The sequence below is a fragment of the Anas platyrhynchos genome, chromosome 2 (assembly GCF_047663525.1).
Source record: "Anas platyrhynchos isolate ZD024472 breed Pekin duck chromosome 2, IASCAAS_PekinDuck_T2T, whole genome shotgun sequence".
Classification (NCBI taxonomy): domain Eukaryota; kingdom Metazoa; phylum Chordata; class Aves; order Anseriformes; family Anatidae; genus Anas; species Anas platyrhynchos.
Window position 1 is genome coordinate 38,311,531 of NC_092588.1, and position 19,583 is coordinate 38,331,113.

Sequence of the window (19,583 nt, forward strand, 5' to 3'; positions counted from 1 at the left end):
TATTTTCCTAAATTTACACAGCATTCAAACTACAGACTTGCTTTTTTTTTTTTTTTTTCAAATCTCTTTCCAAAGCCAGAGCGGGTGGGAGCACTTCCTCATGTCTGCAGCTAAAGGTGGCTCATGCGTAGGAACAGACCTCACAGCACAGCACAGAAACACCTCGTGAGGTGGTGTCGTACGTAAGAATACAAACACGGCTTTGGTGCAGAACTGCTTTGTGCTAGGGCATGTGGAAGTAGCTGGTGTAGATAAATGAGGGTCAGAGGCAGCTAAGTACGTGCCTATTAGGTGAGAACTCGTATGCTCAGGAGAGTTGCAGTGCTGCACTGCACATGTCGGCAGCTGGAAAAATCAGGGATGTTCATCCAAAAACAGGAATTGGAGGAAATGGTGTCCTTTTCTTGAGCATGCTTAGAGGAAAGGAAACACTTTTCATGCAAACTTTTCACTCTGTGTCTTTTATTCGGCATGTTCTGTGTGTGGTGCTGGTCTTATTAACCTCTGCCTCCTGCACTCGCCTATTGAGTGCTGTAAAATGGCTCCTCGATGTCCTTGGTCTACAGGGAGTTTCCACAAATGGCATCTGTGCTGACATTGAAATAATCTGCCGTCCGAGGCAAGTATGCAAGCTATTGACAAGGCTGCCTGGCAGCAGCTCTGCTAGTCGCTCCGTTCTTGTTTACTCAAATCCTTTTCCTTCCTCTCTTTATTTGAGAACACAGTATGCCATGCGACGATGCTATCTGGTGGTGGTTTCACACACACAAGTGCTGGCTGGGGCCAGGGGCACGGAGAAGTCAGGGTGCTCAGCGCAGACGGCAGGAGCTGCAGGCTCTCACCGCCTCCAAAACCCCAGGCCTCTGATCTGCCTTTCCTGGCACCACTCCCACCGCAGGGTCACGGTGAGAGCGTATCCGACCCGCCGCACAACAGGAGCCGGTTCCTCCTGCCTCCAGGTAGCTGCCATCGCCACCGTTTCAATCGGTGTGCTGGTAATTAAAAACTGCTCGAGGCCCAGCTGCTTCCACCTGGTACAAGAGGGACAGAGAGGTGGCCCTGGGAGCTGGATGTGGCTCGCCCTGGGGTGCCTGTCTCTTGCAGCCAGCCTGCAAAGTGGGGATGAGCAGGAAAAAAAAAACCACAGCAGGCTATAGGCTGGCATGTGGGTGGCCAGGAGGATTTCTGCCCTCCTTAGGGCGATGCAGCCCCTGGGAAGGATGGCTCATTTAACCCCCCAAACCTCACCCACTGCCTGCGGTACCTGGCCTCTCAAAACACTGCTGGCTGCTCCCGAGTTAGCCCTTACAGAAACCGGTGCAAAAGTGGGACAGAGCAACTGCTGCCCAGATCCTATAAAGCCACCCCTAAGCTGTAAAAAACCCTGGCTCAGACACAACATATTGAGATAAACGTGGAGCTCTGGCTTTGAGGCTTTGATCTCCAGTCAGTTTGCAAAGAGAGAAAGAGAAAAAGGTTAACAACAAACAGCTGATGTAGAAGTTGCAGCTCTGAAATAGAAGTGGAAGATCTCCCTGCAGCAGCCTACCAGTGGGAGCTGGGTCTGTGACCAGCAAGAAGTCATCTCCGAGCTGCAGGAGCTGGCCACAGGACAGGTATTTCCAGACAGAAGAGCAGATTAAAGGAGTTTTCTGCCTAACGTGGGCATGAGCTTTTCAGGGATACTACAGAAGAGGGTACAAAATAAGCTCGCAGTTACAGTGGATGTTCCTGCTGCACGGAGAGGAGTTTTCCTCCATGTTTTAAGTTCACACCCTGAGGGTTACGTGAGAAGTTACACGGGATACTGAAAAGTGTACAAGCGTAACACGTATGTTTGTTCCCCTCTGCTCTCACACCCTTTCCATGTGGGCTGGTCTTTGCAGGGCTTGGCTGTCTTCTTCAGCACGAAACCTCATGGTGTTCTCCACCCCTCTGCCACTGCCTTCTCTCCATCACACATATCTGGCAAAAAGGTGGCCCTCAGGGCCCCCAAAACCCAGGAGCAGCAGGAAGGGCCCTCAGGGCACATGCTGGGGGCTGAGGACATCACAGAGGACAGGGGACAAAGCTGCTCTGTGCTGGATTTGGTGCTCACTGAAAATCCTGCTAGGGAGGAGCAGAGATGAGCTTTGCAGAGCTGGGCTCAGGCCTTTCCATCCCCATCTCTGTTCGTCACCGAGATAGGCAGCACCGGGTAAAACAAAGAGGGAGCAAGAGAAGCTGCTGGAGGCCTTTCCAGAGAATAAATATTTCTATTATTTCCCAGGCTGACTGGAAGCATTCATGGGCTGAGGAGGAATGGGTCCTCCCTCAACTGCTTCACTTATCTCAGCCGCTCTAGGTGGTGGCTGTAGCAAACGGCACGCTTGCTAGATAACAGAGGCTTTAGAGGGCTGCTGTCTCGTAGAGAAAGGGAGATGCTGACTCAGCTGCTGGAAAAAAAAAATCGAGCAAAACACGCAAAAGGCACAAAAGTTTGCTCGCAGCCCACTCTCACCCGACGAGGAGAAAATAAGGGAGGGTTTCTGCGAATAGGAAGACATTGAATTAACGGTGCATCCGCTGCCGAGGAGAGGGGGGAGGCCGGGCATGCCAACAATGGAGCAAAACAAAACAACACAAAGGCAGGAAATGCACAAGTTCAGGTTCACACAGCACGGCCGGGGCAGGTACGGGAAGCCCGCACCCAGCCCCGCAAAGAGCTGCTGCTCGCCAGCATGGGTCTGGGCTTTGGGACCAGGCAGTGAGAATGGCACCACACATGGTGTGGCCACACGAAGATGCTTCTGAGAGTATGCTGGAGATTTTGATTTGTTTTGTTTTGTGGTGTGTTTTTTTTTTTTTTTTAAGCTAAGAACTACTGGAAACCAAAGTAGCGGCTGTCCAACATGGCTTGCTGAAGGTTTGTCAAGGCACTAGGCAAGTGTTACAAGCCAGCTGCCTCAGCCTTGATGAGATAACCAGACCTCTGTAAAATGTGAAATCCATATTACACTTCATTGTCAGTGCTGATATTTTCCTAAGCATTTAGGCATGTAGTATTAAGCACCAAAGCATGAGTACACCAGCAGTTATTTTTCAACTTGCTACTGATCGTGAGGTATTTTTTGTTATAATGTACATAACAAACAATATCTCCAGAAGACTTTTAATGTGCATTAACCAGGGGTTATTCACAGGCACATTCCCACAGCAAAAATCGGCGTTAGATGCTGAGCAAGACAACGGAGCAACAACAGTGGGCATGAAGGACAAAACTATACAAAGCTTGGCTTGGTTAGCACACGTATTTAGACTCAAAGATGAAACGATTCTTGCAGACTTCCAAGAGAAATGGAGCTGGGAGCCCAGCTCAGACACACAACCTGGGGCCAAGCTGTGAATGACTGCAGGGTAGGGCAGCATGGACAGAGGGAAGCAGCACCACTGGCCTCCCCGGGTCATTGAGCATACTTTGCTGGTCCTTTACCATGGTGGGGCACAGGGTCATAAGGTTCGTGAAGGCTCCCCGGTGTGCAGAGGGGAAAGGAGGGGATGTTTGAGGGATGCCCTGCAAAGCAGAGAGGCATCACCCTGGCTGCCGCAGAGGAGGGCTGCAGATCTCGGAGGCTGAGCCAGGAAGGGTTGATTTCCACCCGTCCTTGTGGCAAGGCCATTTCTGGTGTTTTGGATAGAGCTCACCACCCAGCTCTGCTGCTGCCAGAGCAGCTGCACTCATTAGCATGTAAAGGACAAGGAAGCTGCAGCTCCTGGCCTGCTGTAGGTGCAGACCTGGAGATGATAATGCCACGCAGAAGATGCACAAATCCCCTTGCGACCCAGACCCTGGCAGAGCAGCAGAAGGCTGCAATAATTTTTGACGTGGTGGCATTATGTGCCGAAGACACCTTGGCAGGAGAGACTCGCCTGGCTCCCGCTTGGCTGCCGAGATGCTCACTCAGCAGCGAGGGGAGGTGATGTGAAGGAGCAGCCTGCAAACTGCTGGGCAGCCGGGGTGTCTTATCTAGCGGCTGTAAATCTCTCTGCGAATTTATAGCCCTATATAAAAGTTGAAAAAGAAGGAAGAGGCCACTGCTCTGTAAGGAAAGGAAGTGGTGGGGAAAGGAGGAGAAGCAGGCTTAATTTGTGCAGTAGCCTGGAAAGAGTCCATAGGGAGTTTAAAAAGCAATTGTATTTTGGATCCTGAAATTAAGCAGCGAGCCACTGGCTGTTTGGCTGAGGGTGAAGTGGTCAAATGTCACGACACGTGAGGGAAAACAGCAGCTCTCCATCCCCTGTGGGAGCCCCGGAGCGAGGGGTTTAGCTGGGGAGGGAGGGTTACCGCACCAGAGGAATATAAAAAATGAAACAAAACAAACAGAAAGAAAGAAAACAACAAAACAAAACAGGACAGGAAAGCATGGACGGAAATTTCAGCAAAAGGCCCGAGACTGTGGCAGCAGTAACACACGGAGGCTCTAGTGTGGCTGGAGAAAGGAAGAGGATGCACAGGGGTGGGGGCAAGGGGGAAGGAGGGCTGGGGAGTATAAACCACTGTCAGCTTAATTTCATTTCCCAGGAAAATAAAAAAACTATTTGTAGGCACATGGATGAGAACAAGGAGATGAGATTCAGCCAAGACGGGTTTGTCAAGAACATATTGCATCAAATCAAATTAATTCCTTTGTGTGGTAAAGTAATAGGCTTCGTGGATATACTTGAGGTTAGCAAGGCTTTTGACACAGTCTTCCATAACATCCTCCTAAGTAAATTGGGGAAGCAAACTCTAGCTCAAACTCCTGCAATGCAACTGAAAATCAAATTGGAAACTGTAGGAAAGGATTTAGTTTATGGTTAAAAACAGATTCTGCGAGGTCTCCCAGGACCTGGTGCAAGCAGCACTTGGTGGGCTATAGAGACCATGCCTTCATGGACAGCCTTCAAATACCTTGAATGGCAACACTCATGCTTAAGAAGACCTTGACATGATGAAGTGGAGAAATGCTCAAAGAGCTCAGTGAGAAGCAGCACAATGCACGTGGACCAAAGAGCACGGCCAGTGCCAGGCCCAAAGGGATCAATCTGGAAAGTCCAATCCATCAGGAAAGACCTGGCAAACCATGGGTCAGTCTACAGACAAAAAGACCAAGAGGGAATACGATCAGTGATTTCCAGCGTAGAAAATGTTGCTGTGAAGAAAAAAGGAAGATTTGGTTCATGGAGCATGCAAGTACCAGTAATAGGCAAAAATTACAGCATGGAGAATAAGTCAAATTAGAAGTGAAGCATGGCACAGTTTGTGGGATCCCCGTCTCTCAAGGTCTTTGAGAACAAGCTGAGCAAATAAAACCAGAAGAGCCCAAAGGGGCCCTCTTTTAGGGCAACAGATTTGTTAGACATCCAAAGGCTGCTGCCAGGCCAATGTTTTCTCTTTCAACAGAGGAGGAGGAAAAGGAGAAGGAAGACGATATTGGTGTTGTGGGCAGCAGGGCCTGCGGAAGGTACCCATCTGAAAGATTTTTCCCTGTGTCACTAATTATTCAAATTTTTTAATGTAATCTGTCACAGCTGTCTGGCCCCCACCAGCCCAGTGTGTATCCAAGGCATACAGCCAAAGTCTGTGGGTATAATTTGGAGCTCTGAAAAAAGCAGGCCTTCTGTTTTTACTGAAATATGCTGTGCTTTGCAAGGATAACAAACCATACAGCTTTATCTGAGTGCATTTTTACTCAGTATTCACAAATGGCTACAGGACAATCACTGAGAAGGGATAAATCCCAACAGTGGGAAACCAGAAGAAAACAAACTATTTAAAATTTGTATAAATGCATATATCTGTGTGTGCACTTCTGCACAGAGTGGCAAAAATACACTGATGTAGTAATACAGCGACGTGCTTGAGCATCAGCCCTTCAGTAATCACTCAGAATAAACAAACTAATAATTTAATAGGACAATCTAGGGTATTTTGTTTAGGGCATGGATGCTGTAAGATCAGAATCCAGAGCTGGGATGAGTTTTACTACTAGCTTTGATACGGCCAGGTGTTTGCCCTGAGATTCCAACTCAATCCACCATCAAGCACAGCTCTCACCAATAATGCTTATAATGCCCGTTTTTATTAGCTATTTCTCCACTGCCTGCTCAGTTGTTCTGTGAAATGCCTAAGCCTTTGCCTGGCCTTTAAAAATTGCATACAAACACGTAAAGGCTCCAACAGTTTTTGCGTACCCCCAGGCTCTGCAGCCTTCCCCCCGGTCAGTGTGCTCTGTTGTGTTCACGTTGTGCTTTGCTGACATTTATGAATGCCACCGCTCAGTTAAAGAAGATTTTATTGGGCTAGGAAAGCAAGATATGGTGATGTTCATTACTGGTGTAACTCCTCCTTTCATTCATCATGGCCATATTTAATTTTCTAGCACAGGTATGAACTGAGATTTAAAGCCATCCTCATGAAATGAATTAGCCCCTTTCCTCATCATATTTGGAGCTCCCTATTGTGAATGCACTCCAAGTGTAATAGAGAGGTAATTTATGAGAATGAAGTCTCATCTGTGCCCTCTCTCTGGTGCTTTTATTATGCCAGGGTGCCTCTTCCCATTCGTTTAGAGGGCAGGCTGCGTTCGTTATTGTAAATTCAACAACAGGTTGTTCAGCAGACACCAGCACACAGTTAGATGTGGGGACAGGGCTTGAAAGCACGGCGTCCAACAGTTGAGGCCTGAGGGTGAGGATATTGCCGCGGATAACACCTCAACACCAAGGAAATCTATGGTCCAAGACTCAAACCCCATGAAGCCCCAGCTCAGTTCTGGAGGAGACGCTGATTGCATGCAGCGTGCCCACCCCAGGCACCTCCCAGCAGTCCCAGCCTGCTGGGCAGCACCGCTGAAACACGAGGAAGGGAAGAAGCAACAATTTTCACCCGAACAAGAGTCCGCTACAGCTGAGTCTGTTCAGATTTAAAGCCATCCCTGTGCGATGAATTAGCCCCTTTTCTCATCTTGTTTGAAGTTCCCCACGGTGAGCATAATCACAGCAATGTGTGGAGAAAGCTGTTGGCTTCTGGGAATGAGCATTCTGCTTTGAAGGGGCTCAGGAAAGCAGAATGGTAGAAGCAAAGGTTTTTGCAAAGCATGCAATACGATGACAATACACCAAGGCCCTGCTCAGGGACTCTGGTGTCTGCAAGCAGCTGAAGCTCCACAGCCCTTGGTAGAAAAGTTTCCACCTTTGGATTGTGTCAGAAAACTCCGGTTCTGAAAATTTCTCTGCTGAAGTGGAGGCAAAGTCTTTTTTTTTCCATGATGCTGGTCCCTGAGCTTGTCGGTTTGCAAGCAGTTTCCTAGTTGAACCAAGGGAGAACAAGAAACAGGAGAACAAGGGAACATAAAAATAAAAAAGGCAGTGGCTCCAGTTGTTGACCCCAAGCCTTTCTTTTTGCTTGCTTGGAGTGAACATCTTGCAGATGTCCCATCCCACAGACAGAACAGGTCCTGGTGGTTACAGACATGGTGGGCCTCTTGCAGGAGGACCCATGGATGTAGCAAGTGACACCTTAGGCAGTTTGCATGCAGATTTCAAGCAAGGCAAAGACTATATTTTGCAGTTTTAATTCCAGCTGAGTTGAAAATAAAAATTAGCACAGGTTTTACCTTTGGAGAGTGGTTGCTTTACCTTTGGAGAGTGGTTGCTTTTGATTTTCCAGAAAGCCGGGATGCTGCTAATTAAAACAGCACATATTATCCTAACATCGTATCCTCGCTACTGAACTTCTAACCTGACATAAATACATTGCATACTGTAACCTGTTTCTCCCGATTATTAACCTTGAACATGGCAACCTATAAATCATCAGTGAAACAGCTGGTGCTCAGCATTGCCCCAAAGGTGTATGATTACGATCATTTTATATATATCTTGGTATGCAGACATGAAAAATTCATTGAAGAGCTTGGTATTGTAGGACTTATTGTAATGAATTTTCTTAAAAACATAGATCATGCTTAAAATAGGTGTCTGCTCATTATAATGTATCCATTTATATCTCCTGAATTACTTGTGCATAGCTTGGCTGAGTCAAATGTGATTCCTAAACAAATTTAGACTGGTCAGTTTGCCTGTACTTCAGGGTGAGATTTTCATCTTTAGCTCTGTAGCTCCGTGTCTTTCATTTCTATGGGGGCCAGGACTCAGATTTGCCAGAATATCAAATGGATGAAGGATTTTTCTCAGCTGGAGATTCCACTGCAACACCTGGTGTTGCATCCATCGCTGCGTGGGTTTCAGTAGCTGCCTTCAGCGTTTTACCTGTGGGGATGGTAGCTGCAGAGTCACACGAGGTTCAGTGCCAGTAAAAAAAAGAATAGTGCAACTGGAAACCAGTAATAAGAGCAAAGGAAATAAACACACCATAAAATGGGACTGGAAGGTGAACTTGTAAAAACCACTGGAGTAAAATCCGCAGGACAGGACCCCTAGGAACATGGGAGTCCGGAGGGACTGGCTCACCTGGTGGCATTTTAGTCTTCAGGACAGCATCCTCACCTGTCCCATCCTCCCAACAGCCAAGCACACAGACACAGCCTGCGCCAGCTGGAAACGTGCTCTGTGGTTTAAAGCTGACCAGCACCTATCTAGTGAGCACCAGCAAGCCCACAACACGTTCCCATCCTACGTGCATTTTGCAGGGATGCTCTTACTGCCCGAGTCCAAGGGTGAGTGGTGATGGGAATCATGAGGGAAAAGCTCTGTGTTTTGCTACTGATTCATACCAGCAATTTATCATCTTGCAAATGAAACCATTATTTTCTGATAAGTTACGAGAGGCTTTTGTCACCTCTGGCTCCCTTCCCACGTTCCTCTGTCAGAACGCTTAAAGTATGCCTAGGATGGGATGGGGGAGAGCTTCCCTGTGCCAGCACACACATTTTCCTAGGGATTACAGAGTCAAAAAGAGAAGCTCTTCCTGCCATTGCTCCAGTCTCCAATGCATCACTGCAACAGACAAAGTGCACCAATGCAAGCAGGACTCTATCAGGCCTTTACTGCATGAGCCACGGACCTTTCCATCTCCACCCTGTGCCAGAAGGGCACCGTGGCCACCTTGAATGAGGAAGGCAAAGTGCAGGATTCCCACAAAAATCTCCTCAGTGCTCCCTGAATTCCCAGCTCTGTTTTTCCCCCTGGTGATTTTCGTCAGCTGCAAGCAGCAGACACAGAGACGTTCGCATGCAACCCTATTGCACATTGGTCATCAATGAGATCAGCGCAGATTTAATTTGCTTTTCCCTGCCCACAGCATATTCTACCTTACCTATCAGAAAGAGTGAAGGCAAACATTAAAAAATGTTCCACAATAGCTTCCAGATTATTTCTGTAGTGCAAACAGCAAAGGCTCAGCAAGAAAACCTGATATCGCTGCACGCAAATGTAGCTTGGGTCACCACAGGCACAAGAGATCTGAAAAGCAACCTCTCCACGAGGAATAAATGAAGCACATGGCGGAGAAGCATAATTTGTTCCGATTTAGTTAAGATCCTCTTGGCACGCCAACTTGAACCTGCTCTAGGAAGACTTTATTAAACAGCGTGCAAGAAAGCTTTCTTGCCTTTTAGCCTGTGCACAACGAAATCTAGTGATGAAAACAGTTTCCCAAACCCTATCCAAAGCCAGGTACGAAAACATCCTCCTATGCAATAGTTGCAGTCAAATGCCACACGTATTCAAATGCTGTCACTGCATAGCATGATCCCTACTAGCCACAGCAGAGAAGCCGATCCAAATTCATTAGAGGCTGTTATGTGGAAAGGATGCCAAGAGGAGCTGACAAACATGAGGTATTTAGCAGCATGTGCTGAAAACAGGCTGAAAGATCTTTTGGTGCTTGCCTCTTGCGGCTTCTCGAAAATTGCTTTTTTTTTTTTTTTCCTTTGGATTAAATATAAATATACTGTAGGTAAGAAATGATGGCAGCTCTTCATGTGGCAAGGGAAACTAATAGGGCAATGAAAAAGCTTGCTCAAGTGAAACGTGGAGTGGTTTAACGCCAGCAGATGCCTTTTTCTTTCCCCGAATGCTCCTTTTTAGTGCAGTTGTACAGCGCCAACGACAGAAGGTGCTCCTTGGTAGCAACTGGTACTTGGAAAGCTGGAGGTAAGGCCTTTTATTAAAAAAAAATAAATAATAATAAAAGCTATGGATTCTGCTAAAAGAGCAGCAGAGGTTGGAAACAGCTAACCAATACTTGCAGGCAGGCAGTTTGGCTCTTGCACCAAAGCTTCAGCCCGAATTTCAGCCCTGCACACCGTCAGGGCAGTGTGTAGCACGGCACAGAAGTTGTCTCGATGCAGGGAGCTGTAAGTGCATGGATCCTGCCCCTCGAATCCAGCATCTGAGCAGGTGGCTGCAGTGCTGGCCAGAGGAGGAGCAGGGACCGGGGCGCAATGAAAGCACCGGCCTTGGGGAAACCGGCAGAATTGGGAAGTGAATCGGGAATCCTGCCCTGCTGCTCTGCTGTGAGCTCACCCTCCAAAATCGTGAATATGCGACTTTAGAAGTCAAACGGCACCCAGCACCTGCAGCCCACAGAAATTAGGAAGGAAGGAGAGGCACGCTGGCCCAGGCTTCGGTGAGATCTCCAGCCTAATAAAGCAGGCACAAAAGAGCAAGCGTTGCTTGCAAAACAAAGCACATACCCTACCGGTCACTAGAGTGCTACAAGCTGGAATCAATGTGATGATTGTGACAGCTGAGAACAAATTCAGCTATGTTTGACAACTTCCAGAAAATATTGGCAGAGGACAGGGAGTCTGCACTGCCCAGCAGCACCTTTGTGAATTGATTAGCCATATAGCAGATGGCAAGCCTGCTGCAGACGGAGACAGCAGAAGATGGCCAGTCTGGTCGAGGAGAACTTGAAGAAGGCTGGGAAGAAAAAGCACGTCTTCACTGTGACAGCCCCCAGTGATATCTCAGAAATGTCAGATGCACGGCAGATGAGGAACAGGACGGATTTTTTAATATTTTCTCCAGTCCCCACTATTTATTATGAGCACCTGCCTAGCTCATAAAGCAAAATTATATAAGCTCGGTTTAAACCTTTCACCTCTTTCCTTTGCAAAAATCATTAAAGAAAAAATCAAAAACCACTTCTTTAAAAATATTCTTCTAAACAGCACTTCTACGAGCCATCCCGGAAACAGCTGATAACATTTGAGAGAACTTACAGGCTTTCTCTGAAAGCAGGCATGCCTTAAAAGTTTGATTTTAGGAAAACACGTTCTGGACAAAGAGCAAAGGCTTCGCTTCCCCCCTTCTGCTACATATTTTGGGGAGGGGTTTGGCACATGTTTGGGGAAAATTCATATTTTTAATGGTTTTAGGAAATGCCTTAGGCTATTCAGAGCCTGCACAGCTGCTCATCAGTAGCCAGCCATGGCTGAAGGAGCAGAAACTATGGATCGCAGAAATATGCCATCTTTGTCTGGTGCAGAACAATGCCTCCGCAGTGAAATACAATGGCCGTCTCTTATTTTCTACTAGCCCTTAGAAAAAAAAAAAAAAAAAAAAAAAGAGAGAGAGAGAGAGAAGGGAAGGGAAGGCTCGTGGAGTTTCCTTGCAGGGCCTCAGAGCGCAGGGAGCGCCATTAGCTCTGCAGGCACAGATATGCAAATCCTGCCTCGGGCCCAACAATAGCAGGAGCCCTGTGGGAGGAGGCTGATAGCAGCGGAGCCGAGCTGCTGCTGCCCCAGCTCCCACTGGTGCACAGCCCACAGGTGCCCACTCACCTCCACCCGAAAGGTGGAAGCATGGTCCGAGAAGGGAAGGGCTGCAAGAGCCCCGATAGCGGAGCCGGACGCGTTTCATCCACAGAGCGAGCCATTGCTGCCATTACCAGGGCTGTGAGCACCATTTTTGCCCACCATCCCATTTATGGACGCAAAAGCCCAACAGATCAATGAATCCAAAGTTCGAAGTCTGTGCATAGCCACCTGGGGGAAGAGGCTCACTTAGGAAAGTTGGAACAAAGGGAAAAAAAAAAAATAGCTTGATGCCCCGATATGTTCTCGCATCTACATGCTCTGAACAAACTTCCTAAATGGGTGGGTTTGGTTTTCGCTTTTAAAGCAGGCTGCAATTACCAGGGTTGTAATAAAATATCTGACTTGCAAATCTCACTGGTATCTACATTTTTAAGCAAAGGCTGAGTACAAATGACAGATTGTAAACTATCAGCATTAAGTTGAGGCAACACAAACGGCTCAAACAAGGTAAATGCAATGGTTTTACCAGTGTTGACAGCGATTTATAAAAGCTGTAAAACCTGAACTATTTAGTGACAGGGATTTGTCCCCCTTTAGAAAATATATTTTTGCAGTATAGATCACGTTATCCTAAATATTTGCCATTTTGCACCAAATCCATTACCTAAGATTGCACGCAGACTGAGCCGGCACATTCACCTTACATTTAGAAGATTTTTTATCGCTTCCAAAATTCATCAAGCTTTGATCACAGCAATCTCCAGTTCTTAACATTTCACTTCCCTCACTTGTTTTCAGCAGAACTGCCAACTTAAGATTAGAATATACGCCCAAAGCACCACCTGCCTATTTAAGCAGCCAAGTTGAGGTCTCACGAAGGCATCGCTTCCAGCCAGAGGAATACAACAGCTTATTTACACAGCGTGCGCAGCAAAGCCTCCAGCCAGTGCTCTCTTCCTTTGAACGGAGCCAGAAAGCATTGATGGGGCTCTCAGGCCCCCAGGGAAGAGCGTGGGGCAGGAGGACCAAGAGCCCTCAGTGCCCCCTGCCATTCCCAGCCCGACATCGAGGATTTGGAGGTAGCCGAAGCGCATGGTGCAGGTCCGCAGCCTTTCTGTACATCCCAGCAGTTTTGCATGCAACATGAAACTCAACAGAAGGCTTGGTACTAGAAATACAATCGATTTCCTCCCCCCATCCCCTGAAATCTTAGGTTTCTCTTCAATGGAAAATGCTTATTTTGCTGTACTGAATGGCAAAGGTCCTCAACAGGGGAAAGCCGTGCGCTGTGCCAACCTGCGGTACGCTTGTACATGGCACGCTGCTTGACACTGATATGAAACGAGAAACCACAGCTGACAGAAGATACTTAGGACCAGTTTAGGGATTTGTCTGCCATTTCATCGGTGACATCTCTCAACCATCTCTCCTCAACAGTTCAGATTTAGGAAACAAGCCCATAAGACTTCTATGGCAAAGTCCTAAAAAATCTGCCCTTTAGCTGAGCGGGTTTGTTGTTGTTTCGTTGCTTCTCTTCTCAGGACTGCACGCCATGTAGTGTTAGCACGCAGACCACTGCTATGACACAGACATATTCTTCTCCAAAGCAACAAGAAAGTCCCTTGTACTCCTTGGCACCCCACTAACAGCTCTGTGACCATGAGGGAGGGGTCCAACAAGAAACGGGTGCTGGCAGAAAAAGGCTTCAAAGGGAGATGGGCAAAAAGGGTGCAAGGCAAAAAAAGCAAAAAGGAATTGAGTTCAGAGTAGTACCTGTTCTAATCATCTCATGCACCTAACTTTTACTCACCTAGACACTTCATAACTTTAAGGATCTTTGCAATAATTAACATGTTAGTAACTCTGTGTCATATCAAAGAAAACCCTTCATATTTTCATGTAATACATTTCTTGGACATTAGATGGCAATCCCCCCACTTCATTTTTCATACCAGGGGCCCGTATCCCTTCCAAAAATCAAATGCCACCTTCTTTTCAACAGCTGAGCAGCCCGTTTGGCCCGTAGCAAGCGAGGCTGTTGGCAAAGCACGCTGAGAGTACAGAGACTCCTCCATCACTGCGGCACTTGCTCTGCTGCAACACTTCTTCAGTTTCAGTTTTCCTTTGACTTTGACTACGAAACGCAGACGAGTAATACTCAAACTGAGGAACACTTGAAAAAGGGGTAAGATTTACCTATTTGTCCCTGGGACACCCTATGCCATGACTTGGAAGTTTCCATGCCAAGAACCCATAGACAGAAATAGGCAGTTACCCAAATTTCCTCCTCATTTCAGCATAGGAAGGGGGGTTAGGAGAATAAAAAGGGTTAGTGTGGCATTTAACAATATAATTTCTGTCCTTGCCAATTAAAAAGAGGCCTCCCAAGGGATATCATTAGTGTTTAAATCTTTGCTGGGAATTATAAAACTGAATTAAAAAAAAAAAAGAGGGCTATTTTATATCAGTAGGTGGAATACAACAGGAAGCACCTAGCAACTTTTACAGGGGAAATTCTCTAAGCAGATGAAAAAATAAGACACCAGCCGCTCAAAAACTTCAATAACAGCCAACGTGAATTCAACGCTCCCGATCAAGTTAATGTACCTTGGCTTTCAGCCTCTCACTTGTTGTCGTGGTCTGCGTGTGATGCTTTCGAAAGAGGCAGGAATAACACACCTCGTCAACTGTTCAGTGATGTACGTGGGGGGAGAAGCTCCTTCCTGACCTTCATTAACTGCGTATGATATATTTAAGTGGCAGTACAAGACATTCTGACATCTATTCATTTCAGCAGTGCGTGTCTGTGATTCATTCACACAAAACTCACTTCCTGAGCTTTCATTTCTCATCTACTTTCATTGTTCGTGAAATGCTCCTTTCAGGGCGAGTTCACCCCTTTTCATGCGTCCTCCTTGTGACTGAGTTCTGGCCTTGCAGTACTCCTCCATTTGAGCTCTTGGGCAAAATCACAGCGGATGCAAGGGCGAGGTTTGCAGCTCTCCAGCTTTCCAAAAGCACAGGTAAAATTAATCATAAGACAGGGGTCCACCCACAGCTGGCTACTCAAATGGCTAATTTTTCATGTACTCCACTGAAAATCTAACCTTTTCTCCTCACCATTGAGACAGTTGTGTATGTGTGTGTCAAGGTGACAACACTGTGAAAACAGAACTTCTCCAATGGTACATTATCTCAAATATCAAAGGTCACAAAAGGGTACAAATCAGTAGCTCTCCAGAAGAGACACTGGTTTTTATGAAAAGTGGGTCAGTTTTAGTTTCATGTAGGTTGTTTGACACAGTGGTTTCTGGCATCACAAGCTCTGGTCTACAGGATACCACAGAGCCTTTGTATCCCTTGCTGTCACTACAGCATTGTGTTTTTCTACCCATTAACCAAGGATAAATGACCTAGATATTGTGCCTATTAAAGCCTCATTTTTCTTTTGCCCTTTTGTTCTTTAGTGTACCATATTATCACATGCTGAACACATTTTAAAGTATTCTCAGTCTCTCATGCCCCTTTGAAGGAGTAAAGTAGGGTTTTTAGTGTGCCTCTCTGTAGAGTTACTTAGAGTGGAAAATATGAAGGTAATTCAAGGTTTCTCTTCCTGCCTAGTCCCGTGAAGACAATCAGTTCGGCATTTACAGCCACTAATCTATTAAAGAAGAGAGCAGAAAATGCTTTAGAAAGCCACAATGCAAATACAAAAAGCGAACACCAGTTGTGATGTCCCTAAACACTGCATTCTATAATTACATCTCTGCATATCATGGGTCACTTTTATTAAAAGCATCATTACTACAGTTGGCAGCAATTTACATCTTATCTTACATGATAGCAGTTTCCAAAGAAAAAAAAATAAAAAGACATCACAACAAAGAAAAACAATACATTTACAAAGTCATGTCTGTAAACTTCAAGGCTAGTTTAGAGTTGAGGTAATGCTGTTTAGCTTTGTGGCTAAAGTAACAAAGTCCTTTAATTTAAAAAAGGTACCTGATTTTTTTCTTTTTGTTTATACCAGTGCATTACAAGATCACGAGACGATTAAACTGTAGCTTTATCCTGTAAGAACCTTCTCCGCGGGTAAATTTCCAAAAGGTACTCTTCACATTCAACAGCTGCCTTATTATTGCTGCGTCTCAAGACAGAGACATTCACACTATCATGAAGATTGTCAGAGAGAGAGTGTGTGTGTGGGTGTGTGCGCGCATGTGAGTGGGTGAACTCCCATACAGTCAAAATGAAGCGCAAGTACGATATGTATGGTAAATTTCATCTTGACCTTCACAGCAAAAAAAAATAAAAATAAAAAAATTAAATATATAACTTCATCCTTCCTTTAAGCAGCACTTCCTTCTATTAGTGCCACTCGGTTACAAATTGCTGCTTTTCATAATACCAATGGTACCAAAAGAAAAAAAAAAGCAGAGCATTATGTCAATTTCCTTAAAAAGACATGATCACCTCTCAAATTTCATCTCTCCTAGGGATAATAAATAATGCACTGCACAATACTTAATGACCAAGATACCTTTTGACACATCTGTATAACATGACTTGAACTTTTTTTTTTTTTGCTACACTATGTTACAGAACAGCTTATAAAAACTAAGTATGGACATTAACTGTGAGTGTAAACAGTAGGACTACCACTTGTCAAAAGTTTAAAACACTTTAACTGTAACTGGTACTGGTTATTCATCATTTTCATTGTTTTCTATTTCTTCCCCCCCATCAAGTGAGTCTAATTCTTCACCCTGTGCTATTTCATCTTCTAAAACGGAGGAATCTGCAGTTTTATCAAGGCTCTCCTCTGCATCACTGCCTTCTAGGTTTTCTTCATCTTTAAAGGCAGTTCCTTCAGTTTTGTCAGTAGCCTTCTCTTCGTTGGAGCCCACTGCATTCTGAAGTCCTGCTAGTGCTGGGAAACCAGGCAGAGTCAATCCTCCCAGTCCTGGAGGTAGAAACATAGATGGATAGAACAGGCCAGGAGCCATGGTAGACAGCAGGAAGGGATTGAAGGCCAGAGGGTTTGCGGGCAATCCAGTGTTGGTGGTGGTGGTAGTGGTGGCAGTGGCGGTAGTCGCCGCAGTAGCAGCACTGACAGATCCATTTGCAGAGTCAGTAGCAGAAACAGTGTCTGTGCTTTTCTCAGAGTCTTTGTTCTCCTCTTCATTCTCATTTTTCTTCTCTTCAGCTTTTGAAGCGCCATCCTCAGTCTCTCCTTGACCGGAAGCAGTAGTGGCATTTCCAGTAGTAGCCGTGATCGGGTTATTCAACAATCCGCTTAGTCCAAACATATTGGGCAACCCTGCCATCCCTGGCAGCATCAGAGGCAACATGGCAGCCGGATTTTTAGCATCCCCCCCAGCAGCTGCAGCTGTTGCTAGCCCTGGCGGGAAGCCCATGAGGCCTGCGAGCTGGAGAGACTGCAGGTTCTGTAGATTCTGGAGGCTGGTGAGGTCCATTCCAGCAAACAGACTGTTCATTAGTAGTGGGTTGATTCCCGAAGTTGATGCTACAGCAGCAGCTGCTGCAGCTGCTTTGGCAATTTCACTTTTTGGCCTTCTTCCTCTTCTGCTTGCTCCTTCCTCCCTCACAACAGGTCCAGTGAGAAGACGGTCAAACATGGACTCTGGAACAAAACCCTGAAAAGGGGATGCAGGAAAAAAAGAGTTTTATTCTCATCTTTTATACATTTCAGCAATTAACTGGAGATAAAAATCCTTCCTCCTTCTTCCATTATCTTATTTGGATATTCCAAAAGCGATTTGTTTTTCAATCCTGGCAAAGCAGGGTCTGACTAGCTACTTCCAAACTGAATGACACTAGAACACATAAGAGAAGCTGAAGAAAGCAAAGTCACACCTTTTGCTTATTTAAACACAGAACAAAACATGCTGAAACTCTGTAACTTCATTAAAAAGATACTACAGTTACGAGTCCATGGCTTGTACTTTCCAAGGAACTCTAGTATGCTGAGTGGTATTTTATTAAAATAAGTATTTGAAGAATTGTACCCTCTATTTTCAGACACCAGTTTTCAAGTAAAAGGCAGAAAAGTCAGTCCTTGGGTACTGCTAGCTACCAAACCAAGATGAAGAATTCATTGCTGCTTGCTTTATATTTTTGTATACATAAAATATAAAAAAGCAACAAAACAAATTCTGAAGGTTGCTTTACTGTACCTGATTTTTCCAATGTACTGCAATCTAACTCCAGAGCAACCTTCTATCATCATTTTCTCCTAGCTGGGTAACTCCCCTCCTAACGCTACCATTTCCTCAGCTCAGAACTAGCTATGAGATAAAGACTTAATCATCATCAGTACTTGCACGGAAAAATGTACATGGCCTTCAACTTTTCCATGCTGTAATCTACAGTGAGGCATGGAATTAAAGTTTCACTTACAGACTGTTTAACAATGTCAGTCCAATCTGGAGCAACAGCAAATTCAGGATTTTCTTCCAACCATCTTGGCAAGTCCTTCATTGGAGGGGCCATAGCTCCACCCATCTAATGCAAAAGATATGGTAATACTTAAAAACACAAACAAACATTTTCCATTTATGCACTTTCATTGAGGTAGGATGACAATGAAGACTTTCAATTCAGATTGTGGAAAACTAAATGGAAACTAGCTAAAGATACTAGAATTGAGAAGACGGTGCTAAAAAAAATACAGTCAAATGCCGCAGTTTAGGCAGTACTCGTAATGAAATTCTTATCTGATATGAGGAAATAAATTATACAGTTTCAAAAAGTAGGAGTTATTTTCTCAACTTAAATGATATGAACATATCAGAAGAGCAAAAGGAGGATTAAAGGGAGTGGTAGATTCCAGTAAGAATAAATGCCTGTGCCAAACTATTAAACTTCTCTTAAAAAGAAAGCTTGGAATAGAAAGCCTGCTTTCCACATGCAAAGACAGTATTAAACAACTCTGCTGAACTAACTTAATTTTTACCTTCTTCCCATTTCGCTTATTTACAACAGGTACCCTTTCTTCTCCTGTCAAGGTGTTTATATCCAGTTTATTAGGGTTTCGACATCTGTGTCGTTTTTGTTTCGGCTTCTGAAATGGGGAAAACAGCACATCTGCACTCTTCTGGAAATAAGAGAAATGTATTGCTTTTTAGTTTCTCATTTTCTTGACAAAAATCATCCATTAAGAAACCTTCTTCTAACAAACATTTTAAGAAGCACCCAATGATTCTATCCTCAGAAAAATCTTATTAGCAGATGAAGAAATTCTGCACAACTTGACACAAATACTGTTTTAACGTATTGTTAAATACAAATATTAAAAAAGAAGAAAATCAGCCCTGGTATTCTGGTGCCTCTTGGGTGTTTAGATATTATAGTAAGTGTAGCTTAAAGAGAAAACCTCCACTGAAATCCAGCCAGCTACAAAATCCAATGACTGCATCCTGTATGAAAAAATTTGCTTCAGTATCTGTAAAACTTTCTTAGCAGAAGCACACTTCAAGAATCGCATACTTACTGGTACATAACTTGGCATATCTACAGTGTAAGTGGGATGCAGTTTAAGCCATTCAACTAAATCCTTGTTTTTGGGAGCATCCTCTCCCACCAGCCTGGTCCCATCCTCTAGATTGATTACAGGGATGCGAGTGTCTGGGTCTAGCTGACCAGGAGATGGAATGTTCCTTGCTGGTAGGGACTCCATATCTTCTTCAAAAGCTTTGGTCACTTCTGCATCCTCCTGAAAACATTAACACCAGTATTAAGTCTCAATTAAGGTAACAGTTACCTGGGAGAAATAATTTCAGGGTCTAAAGTTAAAGGCTGAAGGAGATTCTGCAT

General features: G+C 45.1%; 1 protein-coding gene across 2 annotated transcripts in view; it reads right to left on the reverse strand.

Annotated features, from left to right (window-relative positions):
- Nucleotides 1-15,514: 15,514 nt before the first annotated feature.
- CHD7 (chromodomain helicase DNA binding protein 7) overlaps nucleotides 15,515-19,583 on the reverse strand; it is an 87,876-nt gene continuing 83,807 nt past the window's right edge. The window contains exons 34-37 of one of the 2 annotated variants that reach the window (XM_072034579.1): nucleotides 19,261-19,482; nucleotides 18,724-18,864; nucleotides 18,168-18,272; nucleotides 15,515-17,404 (exon numbers count right to left, since the gene is read on the reverse strand). In XM_072034579.1, coding sequence (XP_071890680.1) covers nucleotides 16,451-17,404; nucleotides 18,168-18,272; nucleotides 18,724-18,864; nucleotides 19,261-19,482 — 1,422 coding nt within the window. In that variant the 3' untranslated portion in view covers nucleotides 15,515-16,450. The remainder of the gene's footprint in view (nucleotides 17,405-18,167; nucleotides 18,273-18,723; nucleotides 18,865-19,260; nucleotides 19,483-19,583) is intronic. The other variant, XM_072034580.1, reaches the window with a different exon arrangement.